General features: G+C 48.9%; 5 protein-coding genes across 5 annotated transcripts; 3 read left to right on the top strand and 2 right to left on the bottom strand.

The window, feature by feature from the left end:
• Positions 1–28: 28 nt before the first annotated feature.
• On the top strand, positions 29–2074 carry LOC131289335 (probable methylcrotonoyl-CoA carboxylase beta chain, mitochondrial). Its single transcript, XM_058318569.1, has 2 exons — positions 29–294; positions 356–2074. Exons 1-2 carry the CDS (start codon positions 139–141, stop codon positions 1970–1972), a joined length of 1773 nt encoding a protein of 590 aa, XP_058174552.1. The 5' UTR covers positions 29–138; the 3' UTR covers positions 1973–2074.
• A 459-nt stretch (positions 2075–2533) lies between these two features.
• On the bottom strand, positions 2534–7648 carry LOC131289332 (DNA topoisomerase 2-binding protein 1). The gene is made up of 4 exons (XM_058318565.1): positions 7409–7648; positions 3573–7347; positions 3166–3503; positions 2534–3092 (listed from the first exon to the last, which is right to left on the bottom strand). The coding sequence occupies exons 1-4, from the start codon at positions 7520–7522 to the stop codon at positions 2667–2669; spliced, it is 4653 nt and encodes a 1550-aa protein (XP_058174548.1). The 5' UTR covers positions 7523–7648; the 3' UTR covers positions 2534–2666.
• A 769-nt stretch (positions 7649–8417) lies between these two features.
• On the top strand, positions 8418–8918 carry LOC131284209 (small ribosomal subunit protein eS10B-like). The gene has a single exon (XM_058313064.1). The coding sequence runs from the start codon at positions 8418–8420 to the stop codon at positions 8916–8918; it is 501 nt and encodes a 166-aa protein (XP_058169047.1).
• A 265-nt stretch (positions 8919–9183) lies between these two features.
• Positions 9184–11236, top strand: LOC131289336 (T-complex protein 1 subunit gamma). Its single transcript, XM_058318570.1, has 3 exons — positions 9184–9307; positions 9371–9432; positions 9563–11236. Exons 1-3 carry the CDS (start codon positions 9274–9276, stop codon positions 11111–11113), a joined length of 1647 nt encoding a protein of 548 aa, XP_058174553.1. The 5' UTR covers positions 9184–9273; the 3' UTR covers positions 11114–11236.
• A 2641-nt stretch (positions 11237–13877) lies between these two features.
• Positions 13878–15736, bottom strand: LOC131284208 (E3 ubiquitin-protein ligase Iruka-like). Its single transcript, XM_058313063.1, has 5 exons — positions 15524–15736; positions 15304–15429; positions 14548–15204; positions 14230–14485; positions 13878–14140 (listed from the first exon to the last, which is right to left on the bottom strand). Exons 1-5 carry the CDS (start codon positions 15608–15610, stop codon positions 13878–13880), a joined length of 1389 nt encoding a protein of 462 aa, XP_058169046.1. The 5' UTR covers positions 15611–15736.
• Between the last annotated feature and the right edge of the window lie 2184 nt (positions 15737–17920).

Raw genomic sequence — 17920 nt, 5'->3', positions numbered from 1 at the left:
CGCACTCAAGTTCAGGCGCATGTTTACATAATACTCTTCCTTTCGTTGATTTCACTTTTATTTTGGCTTCGATAAGATCATTCGGTGCGATCATTGTTTCCCTTGCAACGGCGCAGACGCAGACACCGACCTGACGAGATGCTGTCCAAAGCTCGAGTTCTTTTTGCCCGTTCCATGGTCCACCACCAGGGGTCGATCGCGAACATCCTCGCCACGCAACAATGTCGCCTGCTGCACGTTTCGGAGGCCAACGTGCTGCCGACGGAGGTGAACCGACAATCTCCCGAATTCAAGGTATTTCCTTTGTAGAAAGAGTTTCCCAAAGCATGCTACAATGAGGCTTTCGGTTCGGCAGGAAAACTACACCCAAATGAACGACCTGGTCACCAACCTGAGACGCATCACCGAGGACGTCCTTGCCGGGGGTGGACCGGAAGCGGTGAAAAGGCACACTTCGAAGGGAAAACTGCTGGCACGTGATCGTATCAACCGTCTGGTTGATCCTGAGTCTGCCTTCCTGGAGCTTTCCACATTGGCGGCGCATGAAATGTACGGCAAGGATGTGGTGAATTCGGCCGGAATCGTTACCGGTATTGGGCGGGTGCAGGGCGTAGAGTGTGTAATCGTAGCGAACGATGCGACCGTCAAGGGTGGCACGTACTATCCGATCACGGTAAAGAAGCACCTCCGTGCCCAAGAGATCGCCCAGGAGAACAACCTGCCGTGTATCTATCTCGTCGATTCGGGTGGCGCCAACTTGCCCCGGCAGGCCGAGGTGTTTCCCGACAAGATGCACTTTGGGCGCATTTTCTACAACCAGGCGAACATGTCCGCACGCGGTATCCCTCAGATTGCGGTCGTTATGGGTAGCTGCACGGCAGGCGGTGCCTACGTGCCAGCTATGGCGGATGAAAGCATCATCGTAAAGGGTAAGGGTACCATTTTCCTTGCCGGTCCCCCGCTGGTAAAGGCAGCCACTGGAGAGGTCGTTTCGGCGGAGGAACTTGGTGGAGCGGATTTGCACTGTCGGACGTCCGGTGTGACCGACCATTACGCGGTTGACGATGAGCATGCCCTGTATCTCGCGCGTCAAATCGTGAAGAACTTGAACCGTCCGGGAAGTGCAAATTACAATGAACTTCTCAGCGTCAACACTAAAGCGATGATAGCGCACGAAGGACTCACGTTCGGTCCCGAACCGGAAGCACCGCGGTATCCGGCATCCGATCTGTACGGTATAGTGGGTTCGAATCTCACGAAATCGTTCGATGTACGCGAGGTCATTGCTCGCATCGTCGATGGAAGTCGGTTTACCGAGTTCAAGAAGTTCTACGGCGAAACGATCGTCTGCGGGTACGCCCGACTCTACGGGCAGCTCGTTGGAATTGTCGGCAACAATGGTGTTCTGTTTTCCGAGAGTGCCCTCAAGGGTGCCCACTTCATTCAGCTGTGCGCCCAGAAGCGCATTCCGCTGATCTTCCTGCAGAACATTACCGGCTTCATGGTGGGTCGTGACGCGGAAGCGGGAGGAATCGCAAAGAACGGCGCCAAGATGGTAACGGCGGTCGCGTGCGCTAATGTGCCCAAGCTGACACTCATCATCGGAGGGTCGTACGGGGCAGGCAACTACGGTATGTGCGGGCGGGCGTATTCACCCCGATTCCTGTACATGTGGCCGAATAGTCGCATCTCGGTGATGGGCGGATCACAGGCCGCCGGCGTGCTGGCCCAGATCACCGAGGAGCAGTACCGTCGGACGGGCCGCGAATGGACCGAGGAGATCGGCAACCGCATCAAGGCTCCGATCGTGCAGCAGTTCGAGGCGGAAGGATCGCCGTACTACAGCACCGCGCGACTGTGGGACGATGGAATCATCGATCCGGTCGATACGCGTCGCGTTCTCGGGCTAAGCCTGCAGGCAGCCCTTAATCAACCGGTCGGTGACACCCATTTCGGTGTGTTCCGCATGTAATGGGAACGATGCACGGTTATTGTTCAGGGCAACCAGTTTTGCATTTATCTAGTGTGTAAGCCAACAACGAACGAAATTGTCCTCGAACTCTGAGAGGAAGGCAAAGACGTTCCTCTCCACAACGAACACTTCCAGCAACATTGCATTTAATGCATTCCATAATGCGGTTTTATTGGGCGTAAAGCTATAGAGAGGCACAAAGTGCCCGGCAAACAGGTTTCTTTACGTGTGCATTATATTTTCTAAAATGTTATATCAAATATATCGATCCACCAGATTCCATCGCTAGATGTTTAGATTATGACGAAAGGCCATAATAAAAATAAACCATTAATTTGTTTCACCTGTTAAAACAAAATAAAACATGCTCAAAAGTACGTATTCGAGAATTAATGAGTGGGGAAAAAAATCCGATCAAAGTATACCAAGATGTTGGCATAAGATCGTTTATGAATGTACGACGGAAACAAGTCGCTTTCCTGAAGACGGATGACTCTACGGATCAGCGGGGTGTACTTTTAAACCTTTTGGAAATTGATTAAGCGATAATCTGATAGCAAACACAACAGTTAGAAGAACAATGAACGAGTGTATTTACAGTAGGAAAAAACGGAAGCAAATACAAAAAACCTTAATATCAAATCATTCAACCGGAATCCTGGTTATGTGCGTGAAAATCAACTCCCCATCGGATCTACATTGGCAACTGAAAATTGTTCGGATCGGGTAGTTTTTCCGAGGTGAGGTACGCATTCAGATACATTATCGACAGGACCGCAATGCCGGCTTCGGCCAGTGCCCGATGATCTTCGCTCGTCAGTTTCATCTTTCGATCGACAAAGCAATGCGTCGCGGTCATCGCACGATCGGAGTTGATGAACGGTGGGTTGCAGTCAACCACGGTTCCCCCACCGGACTGCAAAAGGGTCACGAACTGTTCCTTCTTGGGAACCACCAGCAGCACCCGGAAACCGGTGAAAGCTCCATCGTGCTTACTGCTGTCCGTTGCTATGCGCTTGCGCCAGGTGTAGGCCCCGGTGGCCGCCTCAAGCTCACCCGCTGTGGTTAGCTTGGTGAGATTTTTGGCCGCCTTCGGGTTGCCCCACTCGTAGTTTTCTTCCTGCCGAAGGAGAGACAAAATTAAATCATCGTTTGAAAAACTGCTTCCTACATGATTATTTCCCGATTCTTACATCCAAAAAATACCCCGCCTCGTAGCTATCGTCCAGGTACTTGGTAGAGAGTATCCACTTGCCGGCCGCCATCCCGGACAGCATCTTTTCGCCACGGTTCGGTTTGCCGCACACGATGTGCGTGCAAGCCGGATCGTAGCGGTTCGGGTCGGACGCTAACCGGCCCTTCAGTTGCTCGATTTTCTTCGCCAACGCCACCCGCATGTCATCCTGCACGCCCGAGATGGCAAAGACGGCGTCCTTCGCGTACCGTTTGGGGGATGATGCCGCTTTGTTAAGCTGGAAGTTTTCGACATCCGGATCACGCCATATGACACCACCGACACCAACATTTTGTTCTGTGTGCGAAATAGAAAAAGGATAACATTTGTGAGGATGTTAAAAATGGTTTCGGGAGAGGATCTTACCAGAATCGTAAATTTCCGGCTCGGTTAAAAATTGCTCCGGTGGTACGTAATTTCTCGCCTTCTTCTTGGCCGATTCGCGGGCGGCCGAAATAAAATCGCTTAACCTCTTGATAGCCACATCTTCGGTTCCATTAAGCAAAGGTTTCTTCGCCACCGGTCCATCGGTTTCGTCGGGCACTTTTTGTCCAGCGGCGAGGGAGCTGCTTTCGTTACTGCCGTCCCCGGTATTGTCGTTCCCTTCGCCATCGTCGTCTTCCAATTCGCTGCGCGATCTTTTTTCCCCGCTCACATTTCCACGATCGTGCGTGGAGCTTCGAGATGTGCGGGAGGTACTAGGAGCAGTATCCGTTCCACTCGCCGGTCGACCCTTGTCTACCCCGGAAGGCGATGGATCTTTCCTTGTCGCTTGCTGTTGCGTGCCGGCAACCTCCTCCTCCTCCTCCTCCCTCGCGGAACGGTTTAACGACTGCACGTTAGTCTGCGTCGTGTACTTTGACTCGATGTGGTCCACGTACTCGTCGCCGAAATTTTCACGCCAAAATCGTCGCTTAATTTCACTCAACGGTGTGCTCATCCGACGCTCCTTTTGGGAGGCCGTTTCCCCGCTGCCGCTACTCCCCGCGGTTGGTGGCTTATGGAATCGATCCCAGTGCTGCAGCTTTCGCTTGTGGAAAGCGTGGTTTTCGGGACTTGCGTCCGGTCGAAAGCCGTACGGAGTGACCGGTTTCGTCATGCACTCCGGAAGGGTTGGTGTACGGATGTGACCATCGGTGGCACCCGCCGGACCGTGCGGGGTAGCGAGCAGTTCCTTCATGCGCCGGGTTCGTGGCGAAGCATTGCGTTCCTTTTCCTCTTCCTCCTTGAGCGCACGGTAAAGCACTTCGCGGACAGGTGTTTCGAAATCGGCCACCCGTTGGGTAACGCTTAACGCCTCGTATTCACCAGCGATTGCACCGAGTGGGGTTGTATTGGCACTTGTATTAGGTCCCGCGCCACTGCCCGGTGTTGCTGGTGACCGTGAAGATGATGCACCGGTTAGAGCGGAAAAACGTCGGTTTCTCGGTACGATCGGTGAGTCCATAGCACCGGTTACGGCTGGCGTCGGGTTGGTGCCCTCGTTCGGATTGAAAGGTTTCCGTTGGGTTCGCTGCGCTACGACGAGCTCCTCGTACTTGTCGAGTTCCTGAGAGTAGATCATCCGCTCATCGCTACTCATTTTTTTCATCTCCGGCGTGGAAAGTCGATTGAATCCGTACTGCAAATCCGTCTCTTCGCGTGTCTTTTGCTCCAAGATGTACCGGTACTCACCCCCGGATGGCTTGGGACGTGGTTTCATCGTTGACGAAGCTTGCGGGTGCATCGATACATCATCCGCAACTGGCCCTTTAGTCGGTTCCTCACGTACCGACTCAATGTCCACATCGTCGGTGGAGGTTGTCGGAAGGCAACCGGCGTTCATCCCCGCACCGGTAGGAATGTTTTTCCCCGAGCAAATGGAATCACCCACCAAAAACGGTCCCTCCGCAACGCGACGCTTCGTGCGGGCGCACTCTCGAAGCCATTCCGCACGCACCACCGTCAAATCCCACTGAATGGCGGCGTCGTACTTTGCTCCACTCGGTTCCTTGCACACCAACAGTGGGGCCGCCTTACGGACAAGCCGTTCCTGTACCGACGCGCCCAACATACCTCCCATCGCGATCAGGAAATTTCGTTCCGGACCAGAGTACGAGCTAATCACGATCGTTTCGCCTTCCAAAGGACGCGGATCATCTTCGCCGTACGGGATCGGCTCGAAGTAGTACTCCATCGGGTAGCACTGGCCATCCTGGACGCACGTTTCCAGCCAAATACAGTTGACCGTTTCGCGGCCTTTCACCTGGAAGTCGGGCCTTCCGATGCAGGACGTCGGTAGGACGATGTAGTCCACCTCGTCGCTGTACGTCTCGTCCACGATCGTTCCCCCGCAGTACTTAACGTCGGTGATGATCTGAACGGCGTCCTCATCGGAAAATCCAAACACGAACAGTGTCTTCCCGAGCATAAACTCCGTGTACTGTGATTCCAGTTCCGAGTCCGTCTGACTAGTCGCTGCGTTCGCCGTGGTGGAGGTCACGTTCGGTACGGGTTGTTGCTGTTGCTGCTGTTTTCCGGATGACGTCGGACCAGCTTCCGTCGTGGTTTGTGGAAGCCTTTCGGCCAAGTTTTTCTCCATGTACTGAAGCATGATCGAGTCCTCCTGGCTGGGGCGATTATCCGGAACCTTCGCGGGCACATTGGTTTCCATGTCAAGCTTTAGCTTTGGCACCTCAGGGCGCTTAAATACGCTACTATTCATACGTTGAAGGTTTTTCTTACTCGACGGTGACGGTGGTTCGGGTGCACGTTCGTGAAGCCCTCTGTTGGAGGGGCGGAACGCATATTCTGGCGCGTCCTCGGGAGCTAGTTGCTGCAACTCGATCGATTTAGCCAACCATTCCAGGGTAAGTAAATGTGCCGCCGAATCACGCAGTTGAGCCAAATCGGACACGTTCTGTTCGCCGACGATGACGTGACTGACGGTCGCGGATATTTCATCGTATCGAACCGCACCGACGGCGTTTAGGATTTTGTTCAACTTTTCCTTCTCTTCCGTGGTGAATCCACTCAAAAACACATTGCACCCGTCGAGCAAGGGGCCAGCCTTTTTAGCCTGCTGCACCGTCATGCGGGAAAGGAATTCCCGGTACCGCTGAGAGCAAGGCCGTGCGCCAGCGGACATGGTAGAGCCAACAGGGAAACCATCCACGGCACTTCCGCACGATATAATGCTCTCGTTGATCGTAACATTGCGTGCGGAGAAGTTTGCGTGCGAGATTTCCGATAGTTGCGTACAGTCGGGATTGAACTCACCGCCCGAAATTCGGCCCCCAATACCCTGCGCCCCATCACCACCATCCGCCGTCGTCGTCGTGCATTCTCCAGTTTTGGTCGGCGTGGAAGCTTTCATACTTTTTACCTCATACTGCCGCAGGGGAAGTGCGTACCCACTGGCCACACTGTCCACGATCCACTCGGGCGAAAGGCAATCCTTTTTGGACTTGACTGCGCCCTGAAATTTAGCCGATCCGATACTACTCTTCTCCAGGATCAGAATGTTTGTCACCTCCGACTTGAACGCGCCCGAGTAAACGCCTCCGTTCGCTTCGATTAACGTTTTGATTTCGTTTTTCTTCGCCGCCGTCAGCCCGGTCGAAGTGATTGTGAGCGAGTGGAACACGGGTAACCGGTGGCGCTTCATGTAGCACTCGTCCGTTGCGTGCACGTAGCGCTGCTGGCTTTCCTCCCACACGCGGTGAACCCAGTCCGGGTGCATGATGGGTAGCTTGATTTCCGCCGCCTTTTCGTACTTGACCGACTCCACCGTGGACGAGACGAGATGGGTGCAGCTTAGGTTCAGCACGTCGAGGTAGTATCCGCCCATGTAGAACACGAGCTGACTGATGGTGGCCTTTTCCTTTGCCTTCAAACCGGAACTGCACACGGTTAGGTTACGCATGGCCGTCGTATACACCGGGTGTACACCGAGTGGAATCGTTTCGATGCTCATGAAGCAACTGATGAGGCACCGTGGACCGATGATGGTCGAAGGAAATTTCTTCACTCGCTCGAACGCCGCCCCGGAGAACTTTTCGAACACAAATACATGTTTTTTCGTGAGCCGTTCATCGTCCAGCTTCATGCAATCGGCTTCGGTAATCCACTCCGTCAGCTTTTCGCTATGGTCCCGGGCAGTCTGTAATGTACAGGACTATTAGAAACAAAAATGCACCCACAACTCGAACGCGATTTCTTACCGAATGGGCGCTCTGCATGTCCTCGGCAGCATCATCTTTCGTGGTGTACTCCGCGCGAAGCACAAAGTAAAGCTTTTCCAGCTGCTGCTCCATCACAGACGATTGGCTCTGCATTTTGAGTAAGTGTGTATGTCGGATCTTTACGCTTTGTTTACAATTGTAATACACAACATTCCCCTCCGAAGGCACTTCGATATTTTAGTGATTTATTGTACTATAACAACTATCAAACAAACTACTTAATACACTGTATGTTCACACGCGATATTTTGTAATATTTTAGTCATAAATTCACAAGCGAAGTGTTGTCTGTCTATTCGGAGATTCGTTGTTTGGCAAACGCCAAGTATAAAATTTGAATTGTCAGAATGACAGTTTCTCGCAACGTCTAGATCAAAGGTGGCATGGCTTTTGTCTAGTGCAGTTTAGTCCAAAGTCAATTAACAGACAGGTCGCAGCATACCATGTAACGAGCCGAAAATCGTGGGAAAATTTTTGACAGTTGGTTAAAATTTTGTTTACTTCTCACTAACAGCGAAGAAAGTGGGGTAAAACTGTAAATTTGGTATGTTTCAACAATAGAACAAAGAGTTGAGGCGTTCGAAATATATTCTTTAGGAAGGCTCCGTATGAAGCAGGCCAACACACTTAATTTCGGCAATCACGGAGGGCAAAAGGATCCATATCCCATGTTTTCACTCAGAAGAGCAGTTTGTATCCGCAAAACCATGGATACTGTGATCTAGAATTACCAACTACCTATTTCGCGAAGATTTTGGAGGAGATCTCCCACAAGTATGCTGGGAATTTTTGTAAGCACTTTTTTAACCAACTGTCACAACAATGGCGGAGCAGAAAACAGCTTTGACCCGACCTGTCTGTTAATTGTCTTTGGTTTAGTCCAGTTGACGATTCCAACGGTTGCTGGTTTGCACTTCATCCGCCACTGCTTATTTCGTTTCCGGTTGCAGACTATTGCGTGCGTTCTCTAGCTAGTATAAAAGACAAAATGTTCATGCCCAAAGAACATCGCGTGACCATCTACATACATCTGTTCGTGGAAGGCGTGCTAGTGATCAAGAAAAACCATAAGCGAGATGAAACTCATCTGGAGCTAGCGACCATTCCAAACGTGCATATCATCAAGACGATGCAGTCGCTGCAATCGAAACGCTACGTGAAGGAGAAATTCGTCTGGAATCACTACTACTGGTTTCTTACCGAAGAGGGGATCACATTCCTTCGTGATGTCCTACATCTTCCTCCGAATGCTCTTCCAAAAACTCTGATGAAAAGTCCGACAGTATGCGGGTTGCTGCAGCGATCTAATTGTGGCCTGAAGTATTCGAATGTTGGGGACATCGATAAGCTTGAATATCGTGGAGGATTTGGGAAATTCAACTCGTCCGGTCTTCGTTCACTGCAGAAACCCAAGGAAATGCCAGCTATAAAAGATAACGATAAGCTGGAATATCGTCGTGGATATGGATATTCCAACAACCGGAAGTGAAACTATTTCCAAGAATTGAAATCGCAACAGAATTATCCATCCAATGCAACAAGCTTTTGTAATACAAGAATTACTATGTTCCATTTATGTATTGCCTAAGAGACAATAAATATGGTTTGATGGATTTCATTTAAACGACAGTCTACTTTTCTGTTCTATCCGAAGCATTGTCCATTTTTACCACATTTACTGTATCAACTTGCCTTGTACAGGTTGCACAGATTTTGGTTGGTCGCCATGACAGCTGTCAAAAACTTAGCAGCCTCAGCCGCACCAGCGTTTCCATTGTGGAAAATAACGTGATCGGTGGTACGGTTAGTTCTAGAACAGCAGGCACAAATCTCCGACAGCAAAAATGTACGCCCCGCAGCAGCCGATTCTAATTCTCAGTAAGTTGCATCGTTCGTTTGCGCCGCAAGGCATCGATTGAGCATAATTTTTCCCGTTTCCAGGCAAAAACACCAAGCGAGAAAGCGGCCGAAAGGTGCAGTTGGAGAACATCAATGCCGGCAAAGTGAGTCACAATGAGTGCACGCTGAGTGCTTCGGTGGAGTCGCCGAATGGCCGATGTGCGGGGAAGAGGTTAAGACGGTGTCTAATATTGTGTGGGTGTTTGTCTTCTTTTTTCATTCCCCTCCCTAAAGACGATCGCCGATTTGATCCGCACGTGCCTAGGTCCGCAGGCGATGATGAAAATGCTGATGGACCCGATGGGCGGCATCGTCATGACGAACGACGGCAATGCCATTCTGCGTGAAATCACCGTGCAGCATCCGGCCGCGAAGAGTATGATCGAAATCGCTCGCACGCAGGACGAGGAGGTCGGTGATGGAACCACGTCGGTCATCGTGCTTGCGGGGGAAATGTTGGCCGTGGCGGAGCAGTTCCTGAAGCAGCAAATTCATCCGACCGTGATCATCCGTGCGTATCGGGAAGCGCTGGAGGACATGGTGAACATTCTCCAGGATGAGGTTAGCATCGAGCTGAACCGCTCGGATAAGAACCGGCTGGCAGATGTGATCAAGTCGTGCGTCGGAACAAAGTTCATCGGTCGCTGGACCGATATGGCCGTGCGTATCGCGCTGGATGCGGTCGAGACGGTTTCGCTGACGGAGAACGGTCGCACCGAGATCGACATCAAGAAGTACGCCAAGGTGGAGAAGATTCCCGGCGGTTCGATCGAGGATTCGTGCGTGCTGCGCGGTATCATGCTGAACAAGGATGTCACACACCCGAAGATGCGTCGTTACATCGAGAAGCCACGCATCGTTCTGCTGGACTGCCCACTCGAGTACAAGAAGGGCGAGAGCCAAACGAACGTGGAGATTGTCGGCGATCAGGACTTCACGAAGTTGCTCCAGATCGAGGAGGAGCATGTGGCTCGCCTCTGCGCCGACATTATCGCAGTCAAGCCAGACGTAGTGTTCACGGAGAAGGGCGTTTCCGATCTCGCACAGCACTTCCTACTGAAGGCAGGCATCACGGCTATCCGCCGACTGCGCAAAACGGACAACAACCGGCTGGCTCGCGCTTGCGGTGCCACGATCGTCAACCGTACCGAGGAGCTGACGGAGAAGGACGTCGGCACGGGAGCGGGGCTGTTCGAGATTAAGAAGCTGGGCGACGAGTACTTCTGCTTCGTGACCGAGTGTGACGACCCGAAGGCGTGCACAATTCTACTCCGCGGTGCCTCGAAGGACGTGCTGAACGAGACGGAACGCAATCTGCAGGATGCGCTGCACGTCGCGCGCAACCTTATGCTCGAACCAAAGCTTCTCCCCGGTGGAGGAGCTGTGGAGATGGCCGTCTCGCAGGCACTGGCCAAGAAACAGATCCAGGGACCGTACCGAGCGGTGGCACAGGCATTGGAAATCATCCCGCGTACGCTGGCCCAGAATTGCGGTGCCAACACGATCCGCACGTTGACGGCACTCCGGGCGAAGCACGCATCACACCCGGAAGGCAAGGGACCATGCACGTGGGGCATTGACGGTATCACCGGGCAGCTGGCGGACATGCAGGAAAAGAACATCTGGGAACCGCTCTCGGTGAAGCTGCAGGTGTACAAGACGGCCGTCGAAACGGCCATTCTGCTTCTGCGCATCGACGACATCGTGTCCGGATCGAAGAAGCGAGGTGACGACGGCACTGGCCCCTCGCCGGCCGCTGCTGCCGCTGGCATGGGAGGAGAATAGGCTCACTCACTCGACATAGTCGGCGCCTTGTATTGCTTTAGCTTTTCATACATTTCGTTGTCCTTAAAAATCTACCCATTTTCGGGGTTAATGATCCTCATCTATTACAACTAATGCGTTCGATGGCCCATGTGCATTTTCTCCATTTCCGGAGGCGTATTTAGCCACACTTACTATAAAACTAACACGTCGAGAACGAGAGGAAGAGAAACAGAAGCATCAATCCCAATTCTACGGACACGGTCAGGCTTTGCGCTTCGGTTTTCTGAAGCGTCGTTTCATTTTGTTTGTTCGTCCACGTTTTACCATTAATTTCACCCAAAATAAAATATTTCTTCACTTCGCGAACGGTCGACTGTACTTCTCAAGCCTTTTGCAGTAAGTAGTTCCACCGGGAATGTAGCACGAAGTGAAACACACATTAAAATAAAATCAAAACTTAAAAAACTACCAGATTCCACTTAGCCGTCCGTTTAAGAAAGAAACTAAATTATGATTTAATGAATGTGGTTTTCTATGGCTCCCGAATTACTTCTGTAATATCCAATTGGTGTAATGTATATTTTTGTACAACTGCATTTTTTTCAGTCAGCTTTCATTTACTTTATTATCATCAACGCGTTCATAATAATCATAATAATAATATTGATAATGGTCGTATCGGTGTTGTTACAATGCAGCAGAGTTGTTTCACAAGTTTACTTACTTTTCTGTTAGAATAATAAAACTTTCTTCTCTATCAATTCTTCTTTTCGAGCAGGCAATCCAATGCCTCGTGCCACTTTGTCCAATCTACTTATTTCTCTTACATCGTTAACACGCTTTTTTTTAGCTCGATTACATTTGTCCGTTCTCTCTAGTCGAATGCAATCGTGTCTTGTATGTTTATAATTAGTTCTTTGCAACAAACAAACTGAGCACATGGGTAAGTGGAAATAATCGAAGACCATTTCGAATAAACTGCACGTGAAAATATGAATCGTGTGCTATTTTGATCATGCGTTTTCTCTCTCCCCTAGGAAGATGACGTGAATCTCTATCGGCTTATCAATGCGGAGCGCATTTAAATAGCTAGGCTTTGAAAACTGTTACAATCTCTCTCCTTGGAATCCTGGTTTGTTAATCTCGTTTCCACTTGTGTGGTTCATACCTGTTCGTCTTACAAACGAATTTGCGGCTGCGTTGAGCATTCAGCTAGACAGTTTATTTTAATCAGAGTGTGGATTTCTGTATCTTTGGCCAATTAACCTCAAACGTAAGTTGAACCGTGAGTGAAGGTACGGATTTCGGCCGAACCTGCTCTACAATTAAGCTTTTTTTCAAATCTGTTTTCCTCGGACCCACCGATAATTCATTATCTGTTAGTTGGCATTAGGTAGCGCGATAATTTCCGCTTGCATTTCCTTGCTTTGCGCTGTGCTTAATTCTATTTTCTTCCACCTTCTTTGCGCCCACCCCTCTCTCCTCATCGTCTTGTGCTTTTGCAAAGCGTTACATCTTATTTTTCAATTCATATATCCCTATCCGTTCCATTTGCTGCTACTGTACATGGAAAGTGTTCAATCCATCGGTTATCGTCGGGACTCGGAAAACCCTCTCATCACAGGAATGTGACAAACATAGTGACAAAGAAATGAAGATACGAGGCGGCGGATGATCGGTTTCCATAATAACACACGCTTCTTTCCATTGGGTAGTAGTTTCTTGTGATGGAAAGGTCGCATGCATCGGGGTTTAATTGAAAGCATCCCTTTGAAAACGCACACAGAAAACATCCAAGCAATCATATAAACTTAAAAAAAAACCAAAGGGAGCAAAATTTAGGAAACCCATATTTGTACAAGCAGATCCGAATAAAAATAAATAGATCATTCTACAAGCGTAGGGAGGTCATAAAGGCAAACAAATCGCTTACTACATCTAATATTTGTTTCAAAATGAAAAAAATCAAGTAACTGCTTTAAACGAACGACTAACCAACTAACAATTTGAAGCTAAAAGAAAGTTAAATAAAGGAGCTTTTACGATACTTTCTCGTCGTCGAGCGAGTTGCGTTTATCTAAAGTTCATCCCACACGACTGGTTCACGATTGATCGGAAGAACTGGTGAATGTTTCTGGGTATTCCTATGGCAGTGGCCAAAGAGGAGATCCCATCGGACATCACCATCTCGCTGAAGATGCATTTTTGTTACTCCGATAACCTCGTTCGAACATTACAGGGGCACCAATAACACTCTATCGATAGGTAATAACATAATAAACCTCTAATAGTGACGATCTTTAAAATGACAAGCGTAAAGAATATGGCGCATTATTTATGCACCTTTACATCTTCAATTTCGGGGTCAGCTAGAACACGGCATTCCATAGGTTCGAATCCCACTCGAGACCGTACTGTAACCTTTTATGGAAACTCAATATTTACGCAAGACTGTCGTTGTCGTAGATAAAGAAGAAGACATCTTCAATTTATCCGGATCAAAGAGGCTCGCATTAAATCGTGCCCCTGTTTTTTTGTAAGTCGTTATACAAGCTAATAACTTAAGACTGACATCCTTCACCGAGAAAAGGGGGGAAAATGTATGTAATATATAACCGTTTGGGGTATATTATGTTCATGCCTTTCCCCATTCCCTGTCACTGTCAAACTCCATCGTTAAATTTTACCCAAATTTTTTAACCATCTTCATTACGCCTATGACCTGTTCCTAGGGTTGTCCCTGGAAGTGTTTTTTCGTTTCTTTTTTGAAAATTTTTTTTGGTTAATCTAAATCTAGCGTATTATCAATATTTCCATCGTCATCCCGATTACTGTTACCCGGCTCATTGGTGGTGCGGGAACCGCGTGAAGAAGAGGGTGCCGACGGTGCGTTCGATCGGCGCGCGAAAGCACTGCCAGGAGTGGGTGCTATTCTGGAGACGTTGCCGCCGGCCTGTGGTAGACTAGATGATGAGACGCCGGATGGGCCCATCTCGACCACCATGTTTGTCATCGATGGCCCTGAAAGGATAGGAAGCAGATCCTCTACAAAAGAGGGCGTGAATAACCGTTCCGAGGGGGTGGAAAAGCAGTTAGGATTCGCGATTGGCACGCGTCCTGGAGGGGAAGCTTACGTATTCTGAAGGTAATCACACCCTGTTGGTTCTGCGAGGAGGGTGTCAGTTGCTGCGGCTGCGGTCGTTGTTCCTGCGGCTGCTGGTTCGATTCAGAGCTTTCCTCTGGGGGCGTTTCGGTGGAGTTTTCCTGTGTTTGCTGCGATTGCGATTGGGGGCTCGCTTGGGACTGTTCTGGCGTAAGGCTCTTGCGACAAATGGGGCAGGTGCCGTGCAATTCCAACCACGGGATGATGCAGGGTTCATGATACACGTGCTGTCGGAAGGAAGAAGATCGTAGTGTGATCGTACAGCAACGAATCTCGTTAACGTTCTTACCATGCACGGCAGCTTCCGAACCGACTCATCAATGACAAAGTCCTCGAAGCACACCGAACACTGCAGCTTCCGCTCGACCTGTTCCGCGTTGATTGTGACCGTTGGTATTTCCGCGATCCGTTCCTTCTCCAACGGCGGTGGGCCGGTATTGTCCATCTGGTTGAGCAGCTGGGTAACGATCGTGTCGATACCTTCGCGACCCCACGCGTAATCTCCCGGGTTGCCCATGAAAAACATTGGTCCGCCGGCAGCACCACCATTCGCCCCGCCCGACACCGATATCAGAATCTCCCGTAGGATGTGATCGACGTGATTGATGTTTTGCATACCGCGTCTCCTGCTTCCGCGTCGTCCCGGGAATCGCATCGACGGCCGTGGGTCACCACCGAACAGCGTAACACCACCGACACCGGTGGACACACTGCTTCCGGCTGCCCCTTCGCCACCCTCGCCGATGGGACCTCCAGCACCGGACGGACCCGAAGGTTGGCTGCCGCCGTCGATAGGAATGTCGTCTAGCGTGTACATGGCATGATCACCATTGCCGGCACTCGAAGACGTTCCTGCTTCATCCCCATCCCGAGGATCGTTGTGGTTGCGGAAAAATGGCGAAAGCAAAGTGTTTGTAAAAATCTCCCCAGCCAGCCGTATCGCTTGCTGCGGGTGAGGAACGACGGGGAAGAAGGGAAAGAAATGTCAAATTAAAAAAAACAGAACACAGCGTATCGTTGAAAACTGGAATCAGTTCGCGCTTGCCTCATTTAGTGGGTGGCCGTATTCGCCCGATGGTTGGCCTAGGTCTTGTAATGGCGGAGGGCTGGAAGCAGGCAACGCCGGTAACTCCTCGATGAAGCCTTGTGAACAGCGCGGACATGTGAACTCCTGTACGAAAACAACGTTAAAAACGCCGCAAAATTGTTAGACAATCGCAAGACATCTCCGGTACATAGTCAATCAACGATGGCCGTGCTCTTACCGATGAAATGCTGCTGATCTCGATGTTGCATGTATGACAGTAAAACCTTGGCGTTGAAGTAGCCGTGTTTTCCACCAGGGCTTCCATCCTGCCGGTTTAACGCTGGGCAAACACTGTGCTTCTAGACGCAAGGTCGCTGATTCCGGGGTGTTTTCCGAAGGTGGTCGCCACGGAAACTGTCACACCGAAGAGAGGGTTGGGAAGTCGGAGATGCGACACTGGGAAACGAAAAAGTAGTAGAGTAGTTTGATAGAAAAGTTGTGGCAATATAATGCATGCCTTCACACATCAACTTCTAGCTAGAAGATGATTTGTGGAACTCACAAAATTACCAAACCCTGCAACTGCGGCAGACGACAATCCGATCGCTTACGGATGGACCCACAATCGCCCACTCTGTGGGCTTCTCGAACGTCCTATACACACACGGCTTTTCGTCTGCTCAATTACTCCGACATCTTGGGCACTAACGGCTGTGGTCAGATTCGTATCCGATCCAGCCTTTTCCAATGGTTTCAATTCCAGTTCCAGGTCTGATCTCGGCAAAAATCTTGTCGAAATACCAGCCAATCGAATGAAATTTGATGAAATTCACTTACGAAAAAAAAGGCAATTGATATCTATGACAAATAGCCATTGTCAGAATCAAGAATCGTCGTACGTTTATAGTGTACAGTTGAGAGCTTTACGTGAACCACCCGCCACCGTCATGTGATACATATTTTGAATGTTCCGTTGCAAATATTTTTACAATAATTATCAAGCAAAAAATGCAGCGTTTTTCTATGGAAAGCATACCTTCATTCCCTGTTAAAAGGAAGTTGACCTTCAGTGTGGCAAAATTGTTCTCGTGTGGGAACCGGGAAATTGGGGACCAAAACACCCTTTTGAACGTTTAGCTTTTTGATTAAAGGTTCAAGAAACTAATAGCAATGATAACTTAGTATTGAATGATGTGAAACTAATTTCGCGTATGATATAGCGATACAATATAATTTTAAGGCTCCATTCGTACGTATCAATATGAAATAAAATGTACGCGATTTTTTTGTTCAGATTTTTTATTGTTCATAGAAACTGTTGACAATTACAAGAAAAAACACTGTTCAAATATCGGTATCAATAAATATACTCCTTGCTCCTTGAATATAGTTTACCTGGTGAACAGATACAATAACCATCTCCACTGGATCACACATATAACATGAGTTTTCTTTAAATTGCCCTTTGTCTACACACTTTTTTATTATCGCACCGATAACTTTTAGTAGGTTTGCTTATTCCTTTTACTATTTTGTAGTTAAGTGTCCTTTATCCCCCCCTGCGAAACCCTTCGCTCCAGAAAACTTATCGCTCATGCCGACACACGTGCTAGAGGATGTTGCCCACATTGCAGGTATTTGCGGGAAGAAAACTTCACCAAGAATGTGATTGGTAAGAGATTTGAGGAAATAACCGCTTTCGTGCAAATATGGTGGCACGTTTTGGTTGAATGCAATATATTCTAGATGCACCTTTTTATCTTACAGGTGCGTTCAGTGTTTATTGACGAGTAGAAATCGAACAAAACAAGTTATATTAATGATTTCCGTAACATTACATAATATCAGGACATGTTGAGGTACATTCAACCGAACTTCTTCCTGCCTTTCTTGCACCAGAATTGCCTCGTGTGCAAGGAGAAGGGAGACAAGGGGATGATGGGGCCAGTGGTTTCTAAAGCTGATGCCAAGTGCTGGACATTTAAAGGGGCATCCACCTGTATATAGCTACCAAAAGGAAACCAATTCTGGCACAGGCCAATACTAAACCTACTTCTAACTCATTGGATGATTTATTGTTGTATTGTGTTCGTTCGTATTTTCTATTGATAAAGATTACAATAATTTATTTGGTATCGGATTCGATCGCGTCCTGCCTTAATTGTGTGGAACAGTGGGTTGTTACAATATTGTTCCCCTGCCCCTGCGGGGATGGGGGCATTGGAGCGTTTGTAATAACGTTCAAAAAGCGAATGGCTTCATGTAGAGAACGAACGGTAAAGCTAAACCATTAACAGGGGCATACATTTAACCAACTTCTATCCTCTGTAAAGGCCTCACTCATGTATATTCTTGCCTCTCCTGATTTGCCTGCACTTCCTTGTAAGTATATATATTTATATATTTCCAAAACGAGTCTCTACGAGTCTCGACGAGTCCACCCCGCTAAACTGCACAATAATGTATTTGTTATTTTTAGTAATCATCAGTATACATATAAAAATAAAACTACTCTAATTTCACTGCTCTGTCTTAATTAACGACCACCAAAGTTGTTCAACTAATTCCTGTAGCAAAAACAAAAAAAAATTACAATCCATAAACGCATTCAGATCTTACGGAAGTAAATTGTATG

The sequence above is a fragment of the Anopheles ziemanni genome, chromosome 3 (assembly GCF_943734765.1).
Source record: "Anopheles ziemanni chromosome 3, idAnoZiCoDA_A2_x.2, whole genome shotgun sequence".
In the NCBI taxonomy this organism is placed as follows: Eukaryota; Metazoa; Arthropoda; class Insecta; order Diptera; family Culicidae; genus Anopheles; species Anopheles ziemanni.
Note: the sequence above shows the minus strand (reverse complement) of the source record. Positions and strands in the feature narration are given on the sequence as shown.

Bases quoted from the DNA above. Each gene is read 5' to 3' on its own strand.
- LOC131289332 (XM_058318565.1), bottom strand. From the start codon at position 7,522: ATGCAGAGCCAATCGTCTGTGATGGAGCAGCAGCTGGAAAAGCTTTAC. The intron at 7,348-7,408 runs GTAAGAAATCGC...TGTACATTACAG, and splicing joins ACATGCAGAGCGCCCATTCG to ACTGCCCGGGACCATAGCGA. The intron at 3,504-3,572 runs GTAAGATCCTCT...TTTCGCACACAG, and splicing joins GCCGGAAATTTACGATTCTG to AACAAAATGTTGGTGTCGGT.
- LOC131289336 (XM_058318570.1), top strand. From the start codon at position 9,274: ATGTACGCCCCGCAGCAGCCGATTCTAATTCTCA. The intron at 9,308-9,370 runs GTAAGTTGCATC...TCCCGTTTCCAG, and splicing joins GCAGCCGATTCTAATTCTCA to GCAAAAACACCAAGCGAGAA. The intron at 9,433-9,562 runs GTGAGTCACAAT...CCCTCCCTAAAG, and splicing joins AGAACATCAATGCCGGCAAA to ACGATCGCCGATTTGATCCG.
- LOC131284208 (XM_058313063.1), bottom strand. From the start codon at position 15,610: ATGGAAGCCCTGGTGGAAAACACGGCTACTTCAACGCCAAGGTTTTAC. The intron at 15,430-15,523 runs GTAAGAGCACGG...GTTTTCGTACAG, and splicing joins AGATCAGCAGCATTTCATCG to GAGTTCACATGTCCGCGCTG. The intron at 14,141-14,229 runs GTAAGCTTCCCC...CCTCTTTTGTAG, and splicing joins TGTGATTACCTTCAGAATAC to AGGATCTGCTTCCTATCCTT.
- LOC131289335 (XM_058318569.1), top strand. From the start codon at position 139: ATGCTGTCCAAAGCTCGAGTTCTTTTTGCCCGTTCCATGGTCCACCAC. The intron at 295-355 runs GTATTTCCTTTG...TCGGTTCGGCAG, and splicing joins GACAATCTCCCGAATTCAAG to GAAAACTACACCCAAATGAA.
- LOC131284209 (XM_058313064.1), top strand. From the start codon at position 8,418: ATGTTCATGCCCAAAGAACATCGCGTGACCATCTACATACATCTGTTC.